Below are 23,223 nucleotides of genomic sequence, written 5' to 3'. Positions count from 1 at the left end.
CTCAGCTGATAATCAATATTACAAGGACCGGGATTGGAAGCTAAAAAGTCCAGTGAGACGTGAAAGCAGCATCGGGACCAGAGTCCCGGAGCTGGACAGGAGGAGGACGAGCTCAGTCCAGTATCACAACAGACAGGATACAAGTTCATAACAACGTGGTGCATTCTGGGACATTCAGTAACAACTGCGCAGGGTTTCAGACTGTAGAAAAATATACTGTAGGTCCATCTGTCTTTGTTTGACATCTTCAGAGAGAGAGAGAGAGAGAGAGAGAGAGAGAGAAACCAAACAGGAAACAGGAAGTGAAGTCTGAGCGGAGTCGAGGAGATGAAGAGTAAATCTGAATCCAGAGTCTGGAGGAAAACGACCTGCTGCTGCGTTCAAGGACAAATCTGCTGTGGTTTGTTACATGATTGTGCTTCATGAAGCTACACACCATCATCTTCCTCCTCCTCATCATCATCAGGACACTCAGGTGTTTCTGTAACCGTGACAACATTAATGCTGCGTTCATGTTAAAGCTGACATCGTCTCACATGAACCTGTAACAGCCACCAGGGGGCAGACACGAGCCAGCTCCCCCCATCAGAAGCTTCTATTTCCCCACACGCGTACGGTGGCCGACGAGGGCCAAAACACGTCCATCAGGAGAAACGAGCTGCCGATTCACAAGCGATGCAGATTCAAACACGGCTACGAAACAAATACAAGAACGGAAACAACAAGCGGCAGGAAGTCGAAACAAAAACATGAACAAACACGCTGCGGATACAGAAACGATGAACTACTGGAGATCCTGCCGCCGCCACTCAAACTAGTTCCAGGTCACATCCGTTTATCCAGAGTCATAAAATATCAACCACTGGTGGGAAATTTTGTCTTGAGTTATGGCTAAAAAGTGTTTTGTGAGGTAACTGTGACCTTTGACCAATGGAAGTCCTCCAGGCCTCTAGAGGGAGCTCTAAGAAGATCGCCTTAAGCATTAGCTTTGACCCTAGAGGCCAGACCTGACCTTTGACCTCTTACCCTGGACCTAATGCGTGAGTATGAGGGAAGAGAGGCGGCGACATAAAAAGGGTTTGTGTTCTTTTCCACATTTGTAGTTTTTCCAGTATTATAAAGAGCAACAGAAAACGTAGCAGGCGTTAGCGTTAGCTCATATCCAGTGTGCGGGTGTTCCTCTGAGAGCTCCCCCTGGAGGCCTGGAGCTCTGGCCTTGTGTCGTCTGGATCTGCACAATCTTTTCTGTTGCATTCGTTTGAGGTTCATGTGTTTCAGTGTGTTCACACTTACAGAGTGCTTCATGTTTTTCTTTTTCCTCCCCGCAGCTCATTGTTTCCGTTCTTGTATTTGTTTTGTATTTTCATGTGTTTTTGAATCTTTTTGAATCTCGTTTCTCCTGGCGGAAGCGTTTTTGTCCCTTGACGGCCACCGTACACGTCGGATATCACTTGAATGCAACATTTGTCCCATTTCCAATAATTTGGACTGAGTGACAGATGTGAGGATGAACCAACATCTGCAGCTGCAGCGTTACAGTAACAGACAGAAGCTCAGTGATGGGTTTATGAGCAGAAGTTCCCGACAGCATCTCGTCAGCGTCTGATCCTTTCAGACTGTAACGTGCGGAAATGTGATGTTAGCATGTTTTAGCTCAGCAGCTACAGATCTCATGTTGTGTCCCTGCACATCAGAGGATTCCTCTTTTTGGAATGTGGCGGTTTGACCTCTTTAAAACTTTAAAACAAAAAGGCCAAAGGTCAGAGAAGAAAAACTAAATGGCACAGTTTGGTTCTTCACACCTGCCGATCGAGCGTTCACTGCACAGGTGAAGATCAGACCACAACACATGTTCAAACTACATCAGTAACTCGGAGCGCTTCATTTGCCTGACGTGGAGTGGCAGGCGGGTGGGGAGGAGGAGGAGGGGGGGAGACTTTCAGATCAAACGGCCTGAAAATAAGTGACAGGCTGAACACACTTCAAGTATTTAAACACAAGAAGAAGAGACGAGGGGACGTCGACTGAGCTGATACTGAAACTGATAAATCAAAAGTACGGAGGCCTGGAGGAGTCAGCTGCGTACGACTGATTCTGATCTTGAGATATATTCATGAACTTGTCTGTTAAAAACCAACAGATCCGTTCAATATAATCCGCAGGATAAACTTTGACAACACTGCAGATAAAAACCTAAACCTGACCTGCTACTGCCCTCTACAGGGGGAAGAGGGCAAAACATATCTGATGATGTTAAATCAAGAGCCCAAATCACTAAAGTGAGAAGCCGAATCACAAAAACAAAGAGCTGAGTTACTGAAGCGGGAGCCTGAATTTAAAAATCAAGATCTTTAATGATGAAAATCTGGAGCCTGAACGACTGAAATGAGCTTTTTAACCCAGAGCAGAATCTTTTTAATTCAGAGGCTGAATTAAAAAGCCAGAGCTGTAAACAACAAAACCTGGAGGTGAAATGACTGAACACCTTTTTGACTCCTCCCAGCCTCCGTACTAACACCTGAAAACACTTCAAACTGCTTCAATTCACTTTCTAAACACGTCGTTATTTCTGTTTTCTCCCAGCAGGAGAGGCCGATGATGTCACAGCCAGGCAAGAGCTTGCACGTGCTCAGTCGAACTGCTGTGCGGCTGTTGTCATAGTAACGGTTACCCGCCAAGAGCCAAGAAATCCAGCATGTGAACACTCACACACACACACACACACACACACACAACAGTGGCAACAGAAGTCAAACACACCTGGACCTTGGGCCCACACCGCCCACTGCAGGTGACCACCTCCTCTCCCAGGAGGTGATGACATCATCGTCCTCTCCCAGGAGGTGATGACATCATCGTCCTCTCCTTGTTTCTGCGTCCTGGTGAAAAGTTTCAGTTTGAAAACAACAGTCTGTAGTTTTGAGACATTTGGTCTCAGCTGTGCAGTGAATCCAACACACCCCCACCCCCACCTCCACCAGTGGTCCTGTACAGAGAGGGGCATCTGATCTCCTGAACTCTGCAGCCCTGACGGGTGGAGTTAGGAACAGCAGACTCACACAGAGGGAAGTTCAGGCGGCAACCAGACTGACGGCTCTGAGAAACGTTCCACACGACGACAGCCAGGAAAACATTCCTGAAAATACGAGAATGAAGTCGTAATATTATGAGAATGAAGTTTTTATTTCACAAATAAGGAGAAACTTCATCTTTTGGCTCATCATCATCATCATCATCATCATCAAGAAACTGAGTCTTGGTTGCTTGTAATATTCCTTAAGAAAGAAAAGATTGTGTGTGTTTTTCTTGAAATATTACGACTTTATTCTCCATCTTTCAGATGTTTCCCCTCAGCGTGGCCCTGACACTCCGTCGTTAAACACAGACCGCTGCTCATTAAAAAATCTAAACAAACACTAATGATATGTTTCCACACGAGTACGGCCCCGTCACTGTGTCTACGCCACATGGGGGGGGGCACCACTACTGGGTGATGACCTGGTGTTGGAGTGTGTGTTCATCTGCTGATTATTTTCTTCATTCATCATTAATCATTTATTTGTAATAATAAAGTTAAAGAAAAGAAAGAAGGAGCTGAATATTTGGCATCTTTGCTTGAAAAACGACTGAAATAATTAACAGATTATCAAATTAGTTGATGATTCATTTCCTGACTAATTGCTGCAGCTGTGATGTGAATCATGCACCTGATGCTCCTCCCTGTCACACCTGTCCCTCTATTCTGATGTCTGGTCAAACATACGGGAGAAACCCCGAGAGTTTCTGTCTGAGTGAAGTTCAATCTGATCTAAAGATGATGTTTCAGCGGGAAAACACCAACAGCCGCCTGTAGTAAGATGTTTCTCTCCTTCAGTGATCAACGACCTCATCACACTTTTAAATTAAGAGTTTTGGTTATTTCAACATTTGAAAATGTTTCCAAGTTTCAGGTTCATCTGCTCTTACTCTGACCGGACCGGACCGGACCAGTCCAGACCGGTTCAGTCCAGACCAGTTCAGTCCGGTCTAGACCGGTTCAGTCCAGACCAGGTTCTGGTTTTTCTCTGACTTGTGTTCATTCTGAGTTTCATGGCGACAGACTCATGAATGGTTCAAAGCCCTTTGGTCGTACCTGCCCGAGCTCACCTGGGCAAGGAGCTGAAAATGGCTTTAGGTATAAACAATGGTGGAAGTTGATCTAAAGTAGAAGAATGGCTTCTTTATATTAATAATGTAAATGTTGTGTGTTGCTGCGTTAACTCTGGTTCAGATTTCTGCAAAGACAAGAAAAAGGTGGAAGTCTGAACCAGAAGCAGCAGCTGCTCCTTTAATATTTTAACTACAAACAAACTCCATCTAAACTTTTATTAAGACGAAGCTTGTGCAGCTAAAAGAAAACGAGGCTGTGAATCTGTCATGTAAATCAGAAGAACATCAGCTCGTCAGCGTGGTTGCCGTCTAACGTCACCTGACTCTGGATGTGAGGAAACAAAAGAAAAATGAAAAAAATAAAAGCTGAAATCGGTTTGTTTTAAAAGGGGCGGGACTTGCAGAGTAGAGCTCAGGCCTCAGCGCCGCGATTTGCCGGGCCGGCTGTCAGTCACATGCTGCTGTCCTGCAGGAGCGGCTCGATGTCCTCCGCGTCGCTGGTGGGCGTGGCCAGAGGGCTGGCGTTCTGAGCGTGCGCAGCAGCGCCGCCGCTGGACTTGCGGGCGGAGCAGGTCTTGACGTCGGCCAGCCGGTGGTGCTCGGGGATGAAGATGGCGACAATGAGAGCGAATACAACGGCGCACGCTCCGAACAGGAAGGGAGGGCCGGGGATGACGGACTTCTACGGACACAGAGACACATCATTATACAGCAGGTAAAAATATAAACACTTTTATTTTGAAATATCAAAGACCCAGGGATCGGCTTCAAATTGAACCCTGATTAAAAACTACGTTCAGATGAACAGACTCTGTGACGCTGACTCGCTGCTCAAACAGGAAACAAACAACAAACATGGCGTTTCATGAGGAGGCGATGATTTTACATTTTTAATTCTCGTAATATTACGACTTTTTCCCCTGAAATTTCAGATTTCTCTTTTTTGACCTGAAGACTCTGTGATAAGTCAGTAAACAGCCTGTTGGTCATTTTACCATCTACAACACTTAAACTTCCTGGTCCTGATCGTCCAATCAGCACGGCTCTGTTCGCTACACTCCATCCATCCATTTCTATCGATTATCTTAGTTTACTGGTAGTGAAGTGTAAGAGCGCCCTCTGCTGGACCACAGCACAAACTACTTCAAACATCTGCTGCTTCCAGACATTTCCAACATTTCAAACGTCAGTAAAGTTTAAATATTTCATCTTTTCCCACCTCAGAACAAATGCTTGCTTTTTGATAAAGTGTCTGAAACAGAACGAGTGGAGAACAAACGTCTGAAAAAACAAAACAAGAAATTAAAATCCATGATCCAAAACCTCCCCATCATTTCTCCTCTTCTGGTTCTGTGATAACTTCCTGTGGACGTGAATAACAAAACTCCAGCATGTCAGAAACTTCACTCTTCATTTGTGTGGATTCACGTTTTGCTCCTGAAACCATCTCGGCTGCAAATGCTGGACTGGAGCGGCAGCAGTGGTGCATCATGGGAAACAACAACAACAAGAGTGGCTGCTGGGGAAGACCCAGTATTTGAGCTCCACTCTCTCTGACTCTGTTTTAAAAGTTTCTGTATAAATGATCCTGTAAAAGAATGTGTGTGTGTTTATACGTGTGTGTACCTCTGTGTTCTGCGTGGGTCTTCCCGCCATCGGCCCCATGTCGTTCAGCTCCACGTTGAAGAGGAAGAAGATGAAGCCGTAGAGACACGGACCCAGACCGTTACACAGACCTCTGATCCCGGTGATCATCCCCTGAACCACACCTGGACACACACACCATGTGTTAGAGGGCTCCTCCTCCCCTCACACACTCAGTCACTCAGTCAGTCAGTCAGTCAGTCAGTCAGTCAGACAGACAGACAGACAGACAGACAGACAGACAGGGGTACTCACCTTGCTGGTCAGGTGACGCGCTGTGTGACACCAGAGCAGAGACTGCTGGGAAGGTGATGGAGGACATGGCTGCTACAGTTCCTGCTGCCCACATCATCCTGACGAGGACAAAGACAACAAACAAACATTAATGTGTCCGCAGACGTTTAAATAAAGTTTTCTTACAGAGTTTAGGTTTTCAGAAATTCAATAACCTTGATATTAACAAAGCAGATTATCAATATTATTATTATCTATTAGTGCTGCTGTGATTAGTCGCCATAATGGACGACAACAGATCGTTTCCCACACATTGATTTATTTGTGGCGCTCAGTCACTATTAAGCTCCATATATGTGTTTTGTATTAATCATTTAGGTCGCTCAGTCCTCTGCTCGCTCTGCTAACTGAACTGATAACTGAGGACGACTGGAGCAGACGACGACTAGCGCTGAACGTTACTGTGACTGCAACAACAAGTAAAAGAACCGTAAGAACTTTATCCAAACACCGGTTCTTAATGTCTTTGGTCCTTGTAGCTGATAAATACTCTCATGAAGTCGCTGCTGCTGCTGCCTCAGAAGTTACACTGAATTAAGTGTTAGAGAAAATGTTCACACCTGAGTCTGGACTTATTGATCATGTCATTTAGATTTTCTGGAGGAAAATGAATCGTTTTGATTAATTGTCTATTTGATAAAATAGTCCATAGATTAGTGGTTTGACAAAAGTCATTAGTGGGAGCCGTACTATATGTTATCGTCTTCAAATGTGAATGAACGGCCGAGTTTAATGTTGTGGCCTCCTGAGAGACAGGCAGGTTATCAATACTTATCATTTTATAAATCAAATATCTATAATGTGAGAAATGACCCAAATAAATTGTCACAAACTGAAGCTGATGGCGACGGCGTCGGCGGCTGGACTCACCAGGGCTCGGAGCCGAAGCCGTACCAGGCCAGCTGGAAGAGCTGAAAGCCCAGACCCAGAAGAACCGTGTTCTTGTTCCCGATGGTCCTCATCAAAACACTGAGGAGGAGAGTCTGACACAGAGAGAAGATGATGGTGGTGATGATGATGATGATGGTGGTACAGGACTAGAGTCACAGATTCACAACACAATCTGAACATTATTTCATCTTCTAACTGTGAGACACACATCTCACATCTGAGCAGCAGTGTCTTTAACACGCGACTGAGAGAGATCCTGAACGCATCACTGATTTTACACCACACTGTCAATCAACAGACTGTACCTTCATCACATCCTCATCATCATCAGACATTGATGATTTAACAGCTGCGTCATGTGAAAGCTTCTATTGAGATAAATCAATTGATCAATGTGTGTTTTCATATTATCAATAATATCAATAATGTGAAGTAATATTGATTCCTCCAGGACCAGGTGGTTAAGAAGCTCCTGCAGCTGGTTGCTTCAGTACCTGAGCGACTATAGAGAGGATTCCCACCATGGCGATGAAGGCGGCGATGGCTGCAGGAGAAAACTCGATCACCTGACACACAAAGAGACAGAAACAAAAGTGAACACAAGACTTCACAGAGAAACACCTTTAACATCATGTTTGATTGAGAGGAAATGATTCAAAACAGGTTGTAAACCCGGATGACTGAAGAGTGTGTTTAGGTGGAATCACAGTCCACGATCTCAATCTCGACCCGACTTCTGTTTCTGTTTTATTGTGAAAATCCTGACCGGAAGTTGTGTGCGTTTGTGCAATTTCCTCCAAAAACGGCTCGGGCTACTGTCAAAGCTCTGTTGTTCTGATCTCTGAAATCATCTGGATCTTTGCACTTTGACCTCGTTGTAAAAATGTTTAATTTTCCAGCCATATTTAAAAAAAATCAAACTTAAAACCCAAAATGAAGAAGTCCGAGGCAGTTCATCCGATTCTCATGAAATTTAGGTCTAAATCATCTAGTTAGTAAACGGTGAGGCCTCAGTGATATTAATTATCTTGTTGTGATTTGTACTGTATGCACATTTTCTTTTTTGCTCAGTGTTGGATTCAAAGTCACCAAATGATCCGATGATTCTCCTGAAACCAGCAGAATGACGTGTGATTTTCTTCAGGACTTTCACACCAAAGTCCTGCTTCAGCAAAACTTCAAGAGTAATTCTTACATGTGGTGTTTAAAGGCTTGTGAGCTGCTTGGACCTGGATAGCTATAATTATTCTTGGTTTGAGTTGTAATTGTTTGGATGGTGTGAACGCTGTATTAGAGACATTTTCTGTGTGGAATAAAACATTCTTATTAGAGATTGACGTAGAAATCAGCAAAACAAATAAGGACAGAACTTAACATGTCACCAGCTTCCTAGGTAAATGATATGGTGCGTTCATGTCCTGTGGGAGTAAGAGTTACATTCTGAATTTAACCTGTTTTAATCCGAAAATACTTCAAACAGTCAAAACAATATTTGAAAATGTAATTGCTGCTACAGCAGCGATTCATTTCTCTATTCTCCCTCTAAACCAAGGAACCGTGTCTGAACCCAGACGTCTCAAGAAGAGTTTATCACCTACAAGTTGATCAGTCTTTTCAAATGAGAAATGAGCTGGAGTGTAGAAAAGGGTTAAACACACAGCATCAAACCACTTCCTGGACTGAGTCAAAGCCTGATGTCCCTCCCTCTTCTTCCTTCTTCAGTTCTGAGGAAGTGAAACTCAGACAGTCGTTGTCACCGAGAGCTGAAATGGCACAGAAAGGAGATCAGCTGGAAATCTTGTCTTGTTCCATCTGTCTGGATCTACTGAAGGATCCGGTGGCTGTTCCCTGTGGACACAGCTACTGCATGAACTGTATTAAAAGCTTCTGGGATGAAGAGGATGAGAAGAGAATCCACAGCTGCCCTCAGTGTAGGCAGACCTTCACACCGAGGCCTGTCCTGGGGAAAAACACCATGTTAGCAGCTTTAGTGGAGCAGCTGAAGAAGACTGGACTCCAAGCTGCTGCTGCTGATCACTGCTATGCTGGACCTGAAGACGTGGCCTGTGATGTCTGCACTGGGAGGAAACTGAAAGCTGTTAAATCCTGTCTGGTTTGTCTGGTCTCTTACTGTGAGAATCACCTGCAGCCTCATCATGATGTAGCTCAGTTAAAGAAACACAAGCTGGTGGAGCCCTCCGAGAAGCTCCAGCAGAACATCTGCTCTCGTCACGATGAGGTGATGAAGATGTTCTGCCGCACCGATCAGCAGTGTATCTGTTATCTCTGCTCTGTGGATGAACATAAAGGCCACGACACAGTCTCAGCTGCAGCAGAAAGGACTGAGAGGCAGAGAGAGCTCCAGCTGAGGCGACAAGAGATCCAGCAGAGAATCCAGGACAGACAGAAAGATGTGAAGCTGCTTCAACAGGAGGTGGAGGCTCTCAACGGCTCTGCTGATGAAGCAGTGGAGGACAGCGAGAAGATCTTCACTGAGCTGATCCGTCTCATGGAGAAAAGACGCTCTGATGTGAAGCAGCAGATCAGATCCCAGCAGGAAACTGAAGCCGGTCGAGTCAAAGAGCTTCAGGAGAAGCTGCAGCAGGAGATCGCTGAGCTGAAGAGGAAAGACGCTGAGCTGAAGCAGCTCTCACACACAGAGGATCACAACCACTTTCTACACAACTACCCCTCACTGTCACCACTCAGTGACTCTACAGACTCATCCGCCATCAATGTCCGTCCTCTGAGACACTTTGAGGACGTGACAGCAGCTGTGTCACAGCTCAGAGAGAAACTACAGGACGTCCTGACAGAGACATGGACAAACATCTCACTGACACTGACTGAAGTGGATGTTTTACTGTCACAACCAGAGCCCAAGACCAGAGCTGACTTCTTAAGATATTCACAGGAAATCACACTGGATCCAAACACAGCAAATACACGTCTGTTATTATCTGAGGGAAACAGAAAAGCAACAGTAATGAGTCAACAACAGTCTTATCCTGATCATCCAGACAGATTCACTTCATATCCTCAGGTCCTGAGTAGAGAGAGTCTGACTGGACGTTGTTACTGGGAGGTGGAGTGGAGAGGAGGAGGAGTTTTTGTATCAGTCTCATACAAGAATATCAGCAGAGCAGGGGGGGGAACTTTATTTGGATATAATGACAAATCTTGGTCGTTAGATTGTGATCAAAACAGTTTTTCATTTAGATTCAACAGCATCATCACTCCAGTCTCAGGTCCTCTGTCCTCCAGAGTAGGAGTGTACCTGGATCACACAGCAGGTGTTCTGTCCTTCTACAGCGTCTCTGAAACCATGACTCTCCTCCACAGAGTCCAGACCACATTCCCTCAGCCTCTCTATGCTGGACTCTGTCTTTACTGGGGTGATGGAGGCACAGCTGAGTTTTATAAGCTCACATAGATAAAAGTCCAGATTTGTATTTGGTTCCTAAAGTTATTGTGTCTCCATCATTGTTGCTAAGAGCTGGTTGTTGTGTTTGTGCGCGGCACAGAGATCACCTGTCAATCAAACATCACGGGTGGTGCTTTGAGCTCTTCTCATTTCTTGTGGTGTCGATGTAGGAGTGACTTTAGGCCGATCTGGAGCCATGGAGGATATCACTGCTCATGATGATGTTAGTTTCTCCTGAACTCACATTTCTCCACATGAGAACACAAACTTCTCTGAGCTCTGAGTGTTTGTTGGATGTTTGTGTTGATGTGTTTGTATGTTGTTGTTTGGGTCTGAACAGAGAAATCACCAGACCTTCCTTTATCACAGATGTTTTGTTCTCACTGTGTAAAGACAGAAATCTAGAATTACATTTACATTCGTGTGTTTGTCAGATCAGATGTTGTTGTTGTTCAAATCCACTCACAATAAGGTCTATGAGGTTTGATCAAAGTGTCATTATCATGATAATAATCAATGAGGAGATGATTCATTATTTTCTTTTCCCTCTCTGAGATTCATGTGAAACAAACTGATTGTGTGGATGAAGTGAATCTGTTCATGGAAACACTCAATAAAGCCGTTCTTCCTAAAGAATAAATCAAATATTTCCTTCTGTCTTCATTCCAGGATCTGACTCAAAGCTGACGGAGGAAATGTGAAACTAATTTAAGAGTTCATGTTGAGAACAGAAGAACATCTGTCAGTCAGTCTCTGTCCTTTCAGCTTCCTTCACTACGACAGCTTCGGCACAGAGGAATGAGCAATTTTCTTTCACTTGATGCATTTTTAAAACCAAGATTTTGTTTCTGTGCTCAGTCAATAAACAGAGTCTAGAATACAGGAAGTGAAATATGTTGAAGTCACCAACAAATGGAAAATGTGCAGATTCTGTCTGTTCATTCTATTCTCTCTATTTTCATGTTGGTGAATCACAATTCAAAAAGTCAGAAACTTTAACCTGCAGATGCATTATTTATGATTTTTATGACACTAATACTGTCGGCACCGCTGCGCTCTGAAAACCATTACTTCTAATCGCTTGCGCCGCACCTGGACGCACCTGCTGTCCAGCGAGCCATTGCAGCCAATTGAAACACAGCAACCGAAATACGGCACAAAACGAAAATGGAGGAGAAACCGATCCTTTGTGTCTCTGAAATATAAGCCATCTCTTGGCGACAGATTTCTACCCAGGTATGTCAGGTGTGTTTTAAGATGTCCGTGGTTGTAACAGTCTGTGGCGGGTTGTAGGTCGGCACTATGTGTGAATGTAGCGCTAACGCTTTCCTCTGAGCACAGGAAAGATGCGTCTTTCAGCAACTGAACACACCGGAGGCTTCCTGCAGTGCGGATGTGTCCGCTCATATACAGTCTATGGTCCCGCTACAAGTTTTGAAAACTCCGCCCATTTTTGCTCTGTCCTCCGCGATTTAAGCGGACAGCGCTCTGAACCGAGCGGCGAGCGCAGCGCAGCATAAGAAACGATACTGGAGCTGGTTTCACCGGTGTTTGAATTCCCCGGATTTAAACAGAGACGATGTCGGAGCCACATCAACGTCTGATTACCTGCTCTAGTTTTTTTGACAGTAGTTACTTGAAGTCGCTTTAAGCTTTAAGATCTGTTTTTCTGCGTGATGAGCTGGTAAACGCCTCACCACCTCCACCGATCGTTGACAAGTGGAGACGTGGTTTTAAGGTGAAGGTTAGAATCAATTTAAGGGTTAATATCTAGGGATTGTGTGTGTGTGTGTGTGTGTGTGTTACCTGTCTCAGGTAGAGGAAGAAGCTGGAGTACTGTCCGGCCTCAGGCAGGTAGGAGAGGAACACTGTGACGCAGATCAGCAGCACCGTGGTGTCTTTCCCCACACGACGCAGAGACTGAACACACAACACCAGCAGCTGTCAGCGCAATCTACCCATATGACTGTCAGTCAGTCAGTCAGTCAGTCAATCAATCAATCAATCATTTGGCAGACAGAGTACCTGGTGGGAATCCTGTCATCTTATTATTAACACACCAAACAATCAAGATATGAATGTTTATTTTTCTTCTTAATATATTATATATTATATATATTAACCCTCTGAGACCCACAATAAGACTTTTCCTTTTTTTCATTCCTTTGTGTTTTTCCTAATAAAAGCACAGATTCAGAATCAGCTCAACCTCAGCTAAAAAACTAACCTTTGCATTATTTTATAGATAAAAGTTGATAAAGAAAGAAATATAGAAATAATACATAAAGAAAACTTCCACACAGACAGTGACACACGTGTGTTTTTAGTCTTCTAGACGTGATTTTAAGTTTCTATCTTCATCTGATCATGAGTCATTCTCATTCTTTGGAGCAGCATTTATGAAAAGCCTCTTCTGCTCTAAACATATGATTGGTCACATCCCTCTGTCTTATTCACAGTATAAGGACATGTTTTAATATCTTATCTTTATATTCTACTTCTCTAGTCTTTGCCGAGGAAGTAATTCTAACTGATTTCTCCCTGGGGATCAATAAAGTATTCTGATTGTAAATGAGGGCTCTTCGTAAATATATTCATACATATATTTTTCTATGAGTCCAGCTGTTTCACTGTTGTCGTTCATCATGTGTTCACACAGCAGCTGCCACATGAGTCAGAGCTGTTATTAACACATTAACAAAGAGTCTGTTAGACACAGTTATTAAAGGTTTATACACAGACACAAGAGAGGCTAAAAAAAACTCAGTCAAGTGTCGACCTTCACAGAACAAACTGGGTATTGAACGGACAGATTTAAAATGTGCAGTGTTGGTATAATGTTGTTTTCTCCTTTGACTTACTGTGTGACAGAGAGCTGGTTAAAAACAAGCTATATGTGACCTCTGACCTCGTGCTGTCACACTGTGGTGTTTCAGTCTCTGAACTCACAGCGAAGGGGTCGGCTTGCTCCCAGGAGATGGGGAAGCCCCAGGACGTCAGCCTCATCTTGTCCGGCAGAGACTCGGGGACGACGAAGAACACGAAGGCGATGTCGGCCACCGCGATCACCGTGGCGACCAGGACCACCAGGCTGTCGTCGTAGCGGGTCGACAGGTAGGCTCCGATGGCCGGGCTCGTCACCAAGCTGGCCGCGAAGGTCGCCGACACCTGAGGAGACACAGAACACACGGAGTGAGAGGAGGAGAGAGTGTGGGACCAGAACCATGAGGAGGAACCGGATCTGGAGACTCGCAGGGATGAAGGTGAGGAAAATGTCTGTGGCTGTAATGTGTTGGGGGGGGGGGGGGGGATGGATGGATGGACTGTGGCTCACATCATGACTCGTTTCAGAAAGACAGGAACACCAAATCTCACAGTTTCCACATGTGCCGGTTCACTGCAGAGCTTTTTCTAAGAAGTGCAGTCACATTCATTATTGAGCTGACACTTCACTGAGACACACACACACACACACACACACACACACACACACACACACACACACACACACACACACACACTAGAAAGTCGTCATACCATGTGAAAATCTTAACCTTTTGCCAGATTACACCCTGGAAATTAAAATTAAAACTTTTTGAGCTGTATATTCACATTATAACCCTCATAATCAAAGTGAAAATAACATCTTAAAAATTCTGGACAAGGTATTAAAAACTTTTCTAACCCCGATATCCTAGTTTTGCATTTCTTAATATTTTTCAGAGCTGTCGCCTTTTTTGTCATTTGATGCTGTAAAAAGGAAAATTAGTAAACGAATCTGGAACATGTCTTTTTTTTTTTTTTTTTAAATAGGTTTTGATTTCAACTCGTACTCGTTTCGAATGGGTATAATGATTTTCTATAGTATATATATATATAAAAGATGCAATATTCTTGCTATGCGACAGTTAAGAATATTTTCCATAGACATATAATTCTCTACTTCCGAATCTAAAACTTTAAGCCGTAAACTCGTTTGTAGGTAGAAGTGCTGACTGATGAATCAGATTTCAATCGTCATGGCGATATGAACATGTGCAATAAAAACATCGCAAAAGACTGAAATGCAATGAATTAGAAAAAGAAAAAGATTTAAATTTGCATGCGCCACTGTGTTCTCAAGGTGCAGCACCTGAGCCAAATGAACCAGAACTTCACTTCATACAAAACTCTGCTGGAAAAAGAGAGTGTGTGTGTGTGTGTGTGTGTGTGTGTGATGATTCTGAAACTGAGACTGAAACTGTGACACAAACTGCCACCATCTCATGTCGTGACAGAAAACAGGACTTCAGTTTTAAACCGGTGTTTAACCATCAGACGGGGGTGAAAATCAGACGAGGGGAAACACCGAGCAAACACCCACAGCAGGAGGTCAGAGCTCAGAAAGCTTGTGTGTGTAAATATGTGATAAATGAACATGTATGTATTGTATTTCTTTGTTCCCTCTCGTCTGAGCCTCAACATGAACCACAGATGACTCAGAGCTTCCTGACCGGCCCGTGACACCGATTCTCTGCTCATCTATAATGGCAGGAAACAACAAGAGCCAGCTCTGTGAGCACAGAGCAGCACCTCCATTATACACACACACAATACACTATTACTGTAAGTACATGGTGTGCAGTGCTGCTCCATTATGTCCACATAATTACTGAGCATTTAGTCAGGAATCAGAGCTGGGAGGCTTCAACTCCAGCTCTGACTCTGTAGCTTCAGAACCTGGGAGGATGTGGTCTCTTTGGTTTCGGTGTCGCTCTGAGACAAAGCGGCAGTCACCTCCGACAGAACCGGTTGAGTGATCAGAGCCCGTATTCACAAAACATCTTAAGGCTACAAGAAGCTGAACTTGCCGATTGAGGAGAAACTCCGTCCTGACTTTAGGACTCCTTATTTTTTTTGACTAAGAGTAATTCACAGAGTCACTTAGCGCTAAAAGCAGCTCCCAAGTCTGGGAGAAGTTAGAAGTCGAGGCGAGGACTCCTAACTCACTAAGACCAAATCACAAAGAATCGTTAAAGGTTTTGGAAACTTTGAATTAGCTAATCGATTAGCTCAGTCATTTAGCTTCTTCATTTAGCCTCTCCGTGACACTCTGGGCCTTAAGTGCTGGAAAAACCAGTGTCGTGGAGAGGCTAACAGGAGAAGCTAAATGATCAAGCTAATCAATAAGCTAATAGGAAAAGCAGCTGGAAAAAGATGGATTAATCGTTCATTTATAAATTCCTGTTTTTAATGTCTGTTAAAATATGAAATTAAGGAAATGCTTCATTACTTTTTCTGTGACATCTCTGCTCCTCCACACTACAGCACCTAATCCGTTCTTATCTAATAATGCTTATTTCTCAGTGTTATTATTATTATTACTGCGGGATGTTGTGCATGTGTTTTCATCTTTCATCAACCAATCACTGTGGTTCTTGTAAACGAGCTCGTCCATGAGACTCATTTAAAGCAACAGAGTCGAACTCTCAGCTCTGCGCTTTTAATTTTTCCTCAGTAACAGTTGGTCTCAGCAGCTTTGTGAAGAGGATTCAGGATGAAACTTTAACTTAGTAACTTTCAGCGAGACTTAGGAGAACTCTTCACGGTCAGATAAATGCTTCGTGAACACGGCAGCTGACATGCAGTATGACGCTGTGGTTACCAGGCCGTAGGCGGTGCTCCTCTCGTGTTCCTCTGTGATGTCGGCGACGTAGGCGAAGATCACCGAGAAGGTCACGGCGAAGATCCCTGAGACTGAGATCAGAGCGAAATACCACCTGCACAGACAGACAGACAGGAACAACACATCAGATCATTCACACTGTAACACAGGGAAACGTTTCTTTCAAAGCAAACGGCCTTTTCATGCCGTCTTCTGACATATGGGCTCAACATAACCTTGAAAATGAAAACTCCAGCTGCTGGCTGTCTGGATTTACACTGTTGTATTATGTTGCCACGGTGAGACGCTTGGAGAGGAGGTAAAGTTACAGGTACAGGAAGTGCTCAAATGCTAACTAGTTTCCAGGTTTTACGATCATTCCTGCAGAACTCTATGGCCAGAAGTGTTTCTACGGAACATTATGATGTCACAGTGAAGTTGACCTTTAACCTTTTGGATATAAAATGTCATCACTTCATCATTTTATCCTTTTAGACAATTGTTTTAAAGTGTGTCATGATTAGTGAATGAATTCTTGAGTTATGGCCAAAAATGTGTTTTGTGCGGTCACAGTGACCTTTGACCTTTGACCACCAAATTCTAATCAGTTCATCTTTAAGTCCAAGTGAATGTTTGTGCCAACTTTGAAGAAGTTCGCTCAAAGTGTTCCTGAGAGATATTCAGGTACAGACTGGTCATCAGGAGAAGCGTGGTGCTCCTGTCCCTTTAAAGCTGCTTTAGGTAAAATGTCAAAATAAAAGTCCAGAGTTCCTGCAGTGTCTGATTCACACTCATGTTTTGTTGCAGTGGTCCAGAACTTTCTTTCGACCTTTAGAACTGAACTGAGGGTTTGTGAAACGTGAAGCGCAAACCATGTGACTGATCTCAGGCTCTGCATCAGCTGATCTCAGTCTGCAGCCTGAGGTGAGACAGCTTCATCTTACAGTAGAGCTACTTTCACTGTGAACAATGACGCTGCAGTGAAAACACGTTTCCTGTCTGATGAGAGCAAAGCTGATCTGGATATCGTGTCTTCGTGTGTTCAGGGTTAACATGTTTGCTGCCAGACAGGCTGTTCTCAGCGAGCACGCTCACATGAACATCATGTGACTGGTCAGACTCCAGCAGAGTGAACCAGGCTGCAGCAGACCCTCCACATACCCGACATACCGGCAGCAGACCTGCAGCTCACCATGAGCCTCATATTTGATTTGTTCTGTTCTCTAAGAAACAAGAGACCCAGAGTCCACAGTGATGCCTTCAAGTGTCTCTTTTTGTCTGATCAACCTATTCAGTTTACTGTGATAGGAAATAGAGGAGAGCAGTTTACGATCAATCATTACACAGACTCAAACACACACTAACTCACCAGGGGCTGATCCTCATGAAGGGGATGGGGGCACAGGTGAAGAAGACCGTCATGAGGAGGAAGGACTTCCTGCCCCAGATGTCTGACAGCGCACCGATCAGAGGAGCTGACAGGAAGGACAGGAAACCCTGCACAGGTCCAGACACAGAGAGACGTCAGTGAGAAAGAGGGTTAGGCTGGAACCGGATTCCTCTGGACAAATAAAGGTTCATGTGTTTGTCACCAGAACAATAAAATAAAACTAGCAGCAGGTAATAACTGCTCTAGATCGATCTTTTTTTAACACATGTTTGTGAATCATATCTTTTTATTTAGTAAATACACCAACATGTGTGACAGCAGCTCTCTGTCACTTTATTTCCTTTCATGAGGTTTTACATCCTGTCACCACCTGTTCCTCTTATCATCCGTGAAATGTTTGGTGTCATTTTGTCCTCCTCTGTTTAAATCACTGATCATTTCCTGTTGTTGTCTTTTATTTTGGAGTGTGTGTCGATGCTGTGACAGAGGTCTCACCTTCACTCCGTGAACCAGGCCGTTGATCAGGAAGGTGTGCTGAGGAAACGTCTCATGGAGGACCTGAAACCCCAACAACAGAAGACGAAGAAGATGGTGACTAAGAATACAAATGTGTATGTACCGCTTTAAATAACACACACACGTGACACACACTGTGCTTCTTTTGCTCATAAGACGCAGACTGTGATACAGCAGCACCCAGACCTGCAGAGTCCGGCTGCTGAAGGACAAACGGAGGAGGACAGAACAGGACAGACTGTCCTCTGACTGAGGCTCCACGCTGTTCACTGACAGCAGCAGGAGACACACTGAGCCACACAGGTGAGACACATGCTCGTCTGCTTAGTGTTCTACAGGTCAGACGTTTCACACGGGCCTCAGTTTCATCTGTGTCCAGTACAGAGACCGGTCCAAGACGGGAATGTCAATGAATGATCGATTATCGATTAACTGTCGTTTATAAATTAAATTTGTTTAAAAATATATGAAGCTGGGGCAGTGGGAGGGCAAGGGGCTGGATATAACATGAGCATTTCAAGTTTATGTTTTTTCTGTAATGTGCTGCGATGACTCCCAAAAGCCAATAAAATATATTCACAAAAAAAAAAAAAAAATCAACCAACAACTGGGGCTATTTGGAAATAATAATTTAAAAAAATTGATTGTCCGATCAAAATTGATCTTCATTTGAATAATCGGATATCAATTCATTAAATCCAGAGACTGATATTTTAATATTTGCCTTTTACAGTCTCCTGTGGACGTGTGAAGCAACAGTCTCCTGCTGTATTCAGACTCACATCACAACCATGATGAGCAGTGGTGCATGTTTATGACAGAATCCTTCTGCAGGTACAATGAAGCTTTAATAGTTATTTATTCACTGCGATTAACTGTTCAGAGTGACACGTGGAAAACATGGAACAGCAAAAATCTATTGCTTTTTATTATTTGTCACTTTATTGTCAACTGTTTTGTCCATGCCGGGATCCCGTACAAATGAGGACTCAGTGAGTCCAGTGATCCGATTGGTCGGTAGTCGGGCAGGCTTTGATCTGACCCTCCGATAACCCACTGATCTGTCTTTATGGTTCAGGCCTGACACACTCAGCTGGTGATGTGTGTTGATGTGGATGAGGTGTGTGTGTGTGTGTGTGTGTTTACTCACTTTCAGCATGGGCGTAGTCAGCAGCCCCCAGGCGAAGAACTCCAGGAAGATCACCACCACCGCGTGACTCACTCTGGCTCGGCCTCGGACGGGCTGCGGCGGGAAAAGAGCCAGAAACATTAACTATTCATCTGTGGGAATTAACTCACTTCCTGTAGCATCTGATAAAACGAAAGACTTCTACTGCTCTCCACCATTACACCTCCTACCAGCAGTCTGTCCATACAGCTACATCAGGGATCTGACCTCTGACCTCTCCGCTGTTTTCTATCACTGTTCTCATTTCAAGATTCACTGGATTAGGGAGTCAGAAAAGCAACAAGAAGCCAGAAGAAGCTGTAGTCATGGATACACCGCTACAGACTGTGTATATATATGTATATATGTGCACAGTCTGTAAATGCACCAGTTATAAGTTACAGAATATAAGATTAAAATGACAAAGTTATGAAGATCATGTATAAGCATGCAGAGCAATAATAAATGAAGAAAGGCCCTTAATACAACATTGATGTATCACGCACTCTTTTAAAAACTTGAGTTAGAAAAAATCTCAAATTGCTGATAAAGTTTATTCTGGGTTTTCTGAACAAAGTCCAGAAACCAGGATGTTGGGCCTGTTTTCTGTTTCTGATACAGACACAGGAAGTCAACAAGGATACAACCTCAAGTTACACTATTTAAAAAACACAATCACATGGTCAGGTGGTGTAGGTCTGTGTCTGAAATCACCCTCGAGTTACTGTGTAGAGCACCACATCTCCTGCACACCTTTTCATTTTAGTGTAGAAAAAAAAAAAAAAAAAATACACAAACACACACAAGAGCAGACAAAATTCAAAAAACTAAATTCTTCGGGCGCAATTTTATCTGCTAAAACGGTAACCTGCAATTGCTGATTACCTTAACTATTGGTTAATCTACAGATTTTCTCAGTTAATCGATCAGTCATTTTTAGTTTTCTCTATAAAATATAGAAAAATAAAAATGCACATCATCCACATCCTGAGGTAACATATGTCTTAAACCCATTTTATAGACTTGCTTTTATGTGATGTCGTCTTTTTATTGTCTCCATATCGACCTTTTATAGCTTTTACTGTGTTTTCGTGCGTGTGTTTTCACGCGACATCTGCTGCCTCCAATTGTTCTTATTTTTATTGAGGCATATTGTTTGTCCTGCCTCTGTAACTCGACCTTATCTCTGTCCAGCTTTTGACCATCATTGCTTGTGATTCGTTTGTCAAAGCACTTTGTAAACTGTGCTATATAAATAAAGTTATTATTACTATTGTAATATTCAGTTTTCAGATAATCAGTTTATTATGACAAATGCACATTAAGTATTAACGACGGGTTGAGAGAAGCTGGAAAGACAATTAATCAATTATCAAAATAGTTGCTGATTAATGTTTTGGAGAACTACTAATGACTGAGTGACTAACTGTTTCAGTTCTATTCATTTTTATTAATTATTCTTTATTTTATAGACAAAGTGATTAATCGAATAATTAACTGTCAGATTAATCAATTATGAAAATAGTGATTAGTTGCAGCACTAATTCACACAGTCATCAGTGACACTACACGTGAAATTAATGTGGTGCAGCTTCACTACATTGAACCGAACAGGGAGCTGAGACCGGGTCATTCCTACATGTTGTTGTGTTGAGACTCTGACGGTACAAAACAGACCCTGACTTTATTTTATCTGTCACTTTCACAATAAGTCACATTAGAGCTGAGCAGTGCTGTACAGTAACATTCACCTGTGTTACCTACTGATCAGTCTCTAACAGTAGAGTCTATCAGCTGGGTGAAGTCAGTGCTCGTCTCCCTTGCACAGAGAGCTGCAAACCAAACTCAGTTCACAAATCTGTCAAATTAACGTGAAGTCAAAATGACGTCACTTAGGAGCTGAGATCATCATTCATCTGGAACAATTTCACAGCTTCTGAGTTAGTTATCACATAAACACAAAAAGTATTCTCTAATCTCTTAGATTAGATTAGTTTTGTATTATCGTTTATTTATGTAAACTGAATATCAGTTGGACAAAACAAGATACTTGAAGACGTCAGCTGGGACTCTGGGAACTTGATTAAACAGAAAAATGATAAATAATCAACTGAAAATAATAAGACTCTTTGGATGTGAAGCTGAACCAACAAACAGTCCAGTGGAACGTTTTGTTTGGACAACACCTGGAATAATGATATGACTCTTTCCACACATATGTTGCTTTCTCTGAAAGTCATACCCCATATTAATTACTTTACAAGCTAATGTTTTACAGTAGAAGCCTTACTGGTAGCACAGAACTGCACTGTTTTAAAGATAACACGCAAATTTACACAGTCAACACTGATCCATCCTGCTGTTGTGTTTGCCTTTGTCAACAAACACAGCAGCCTTTAATTAACTCTCTGTTGATTATTAACTTTTACCTGAAGAAAGAACTAGTTAACTACATTTCTACTCTACTACATCCATTTGACAACTTGTTACATGTTGTTTTAACAAATTAGGATTTCTGGCATATGAAGAGCTGATAAAATATGATGCTTTTCTATACATTTATGTATACATATAATTTACTGGACCGGAAAAAGTTAGTCAATTGACTGGAAACTATTCTTATAATTGTAAAAGTCATTTTATATATATATATATATTTAAAAAAAAAGCCCAATGTGATGCTTCCAGCTTCTGAAACGTTAGGATATGCTGCTTTTCCTTTTACTGATTTTAATAATTAAGGTCCAGTCTGTTGACTGGAAGCTGTCACTTTGAGCTCGGGAGAAATTCATGAGTTTTTCTCAATATTCTGAACTATTACAAATCAATTAATGTATTGATCGATCGAGAAAACAATCAGCAGATTCATCCATAATGAAAATGATCATTGGTTGCAGTTCTGTACAACATAATTAGCTCGACCTCAACCAACTACAGCAATAAAAATTATGCTGTTACTTTCATGCATGAGTAATGATGAACTGATGATGTAATGAACAACAGTGTAAGTCACAGGAGACATTTTTCAGAACTTTTGATAATTTACGTGCATTTTCCTGATTCTATTTACATACTCTTATTTACATAACATTTTCAATGCAGGACTCGTACTCGTAATGCAGTACTTATACAGTGTAGTGTTAGTACTTTTATTTTGGTACTTCTTCCACCACTAACAAAGTATCTCCAGGTAACATCTCAATACTAAACTTCCAATACCTGAACAGAGAGTGACAGCTAATGTTTGACTCCGTGAAACTAACCGTTAATTGTTATTGTTTACCTAAAGTAAACTTGACCTAACTAGCTTACGAAAGAACTAGTTAGCTGGTTTAAGTTTAGTAAAACGGAAGCATTGCCTCACAGTCTAGCTAACCCTGTGAATTAGCTCCTAGCGTTAATTTACGGCTAACGACGCCAAACAAATTAACGTAGCACCTCTAATGTTTTATGACTGTGTGTTGCTCACGGTCCAGGGGCTGCTAGCTGTTTATGTTTCTTTTTAAATGGACGTTTCCGTGCCGACCAGCATTAGCCGACCGTGCTAACCGAGCCAGCTAGCGCACCGCTTACCGAGCTCCGGACCAACATGATGTCGTTGGCCTCGGTCGCTGTTTTCTCCCGGTTCATCTCACATCTTGCCGTAACGATGCTCACATCAAGTCCGCGTTGCCCGGCATCCTCCTGAGGGTTCTCCGTCTCTTCCAGGGTGTCCCGCTGTGTGGATTGTAACTACGTTTCTGCTGCGCTATCATGGACTTCGACTACAGTGGGCTCACAACCGGAGCGGTAAACTGTGGCGGGGGCTCGGCTTTCGTTTTTACCTAAATTCCTCAGCTCTGATTGTAATTTAACAATTTGTCGCGTTGTTTTTTGTATCACAGTCTCCCGGGTGGGCGGCAGTTACCTCATGTTCTTCAAATATAGCTTAAAAGGGACAACACCGCCCCAATGGGTCGTTCCTCTTCTCAAATCGAACGCGTTTTCCCCGGCGCGTGGTGCTAGCAGTTCCCAGATCAGCTTATAGTCGTGTTCGAATCTCCATTACTCAGTTCATAGCTAAAAGATCTGACTCTGGATCAGCACAGACGTTAATAGTAACT

General features: G+C 43.0%; 2 protein-coding genes and 1 long non-coding RNA gene across 3 annotated transcripts; 2 read left to right on the top strand and 1 right to left on the bottom strand.

Annotated features, from left to right (window-relative positions):
- Positions 1–4,023: 4,023 nt before the first annotated feature.
- Positions 4,024–23,223, bottom strand: LOC111236939 (hippocampus abundant transcript-like protein 1). The gene is made up of 12 exons (XM_022765860.1): positions 22,694–23,223; positions 19,103–19,195; positions 17,932–17,994; positions 17,416–17,543; positions 16,047–16,161; positions 13,352–13,570; positions 12,209–12,322; positions 7,473–7,544; positions 6,958–7,070; positions 6,049–6,146; positions 5,776–5,918; positions 4,024–4,831 (listed from the first exon to the last, which is right to left on the bottom strand). The coding sequence occupies exons 1-12, from the start codon at positions 22,748–22,750 to the stop codon at positions 4,601–4,603; spliced, it is 1,446 nt and encodes a 481-aa protein (XP_022621581.1). The 5' UTR covers positions 22,751–23,223; the 3' UTR covers positions 4,024–4,600.
- On the top strand, positions 8,717–10,471 carry LOC111236938 (tripartite motif-containing protein 16-like). The gene has a single exon (XM_022765859.1). It carries the CDS (start codon positions 8,747–8,749, stop codon positions 10,409–10,411), a length of 1,665 nt encoding a protein of 554 aa, XP_022621580.1. The 5' UTR covers positions 8,717–8,746; the 3' UTR covers positions 10,412–10,471.
- On the top strand, positions 17,940–18,855 carry LOC111236940. Its single transcript, XR_002665741.1, has 3 exons — positions 17,940–18,027; positions 18,109–18,255; positions 18,686–18,855. It is a non-coding gene; the product is annotated as an uncharacterized LOC111236940 (long non-coding RNA).

The sequence above is a fragment of the Seriola dumerili genome, unplaced genomic scaffold (assembly GCF_002260705.1).
Source record: "Seriola dumerili isolate Sdu_G_001 unplaced genomic scaffold, Sdu_1.0 BDQW01000783.1, whole genome shotgun sequence".
Taxonomy (NCBI): Eukaryota; Metazoa; Chordata; class Actinopteri; order Carangiformes; family Carangidae; genus Seriola; species Seriola dumerili.
Note: the sequence above shows the minus strand (reverse complement) of the source record. Positions and strands in the feature narration are given on the sequence as shown.

Bases quoted from the DNA above. Each gene is read 5' to 3' on its own strand.
- LOC111236938 (XM_022765859.1), top strand. From the start codon at position 8,747: ATGGCACAGAAAGGAGATCAGCTGGAAATCTTGTCTTGTTCCATCTGT.
- LOC111236939 (XM_022765860.1), bottom strand. From the start codon at position 22,750: ATGAACCGGGAGAAAACAGCGACCGAGGCCAACGACATCATGTTGGTC. The intron at 7,071-7,472 runs GTACTGAAGCAA...TCTCTGTGTCAG, and splicing joins TCCTCTCTATAGTCGCTCAG to ACTCTCCTCCTCAGTGTTTT. The intron at 5,919-6,048 runs GTGAGTACCCCT...GTGTGTGTCCAG, and splicing joins CGCGTCACCTGACCAGCAAG to GTGTGGTTCAGGGGATGATC.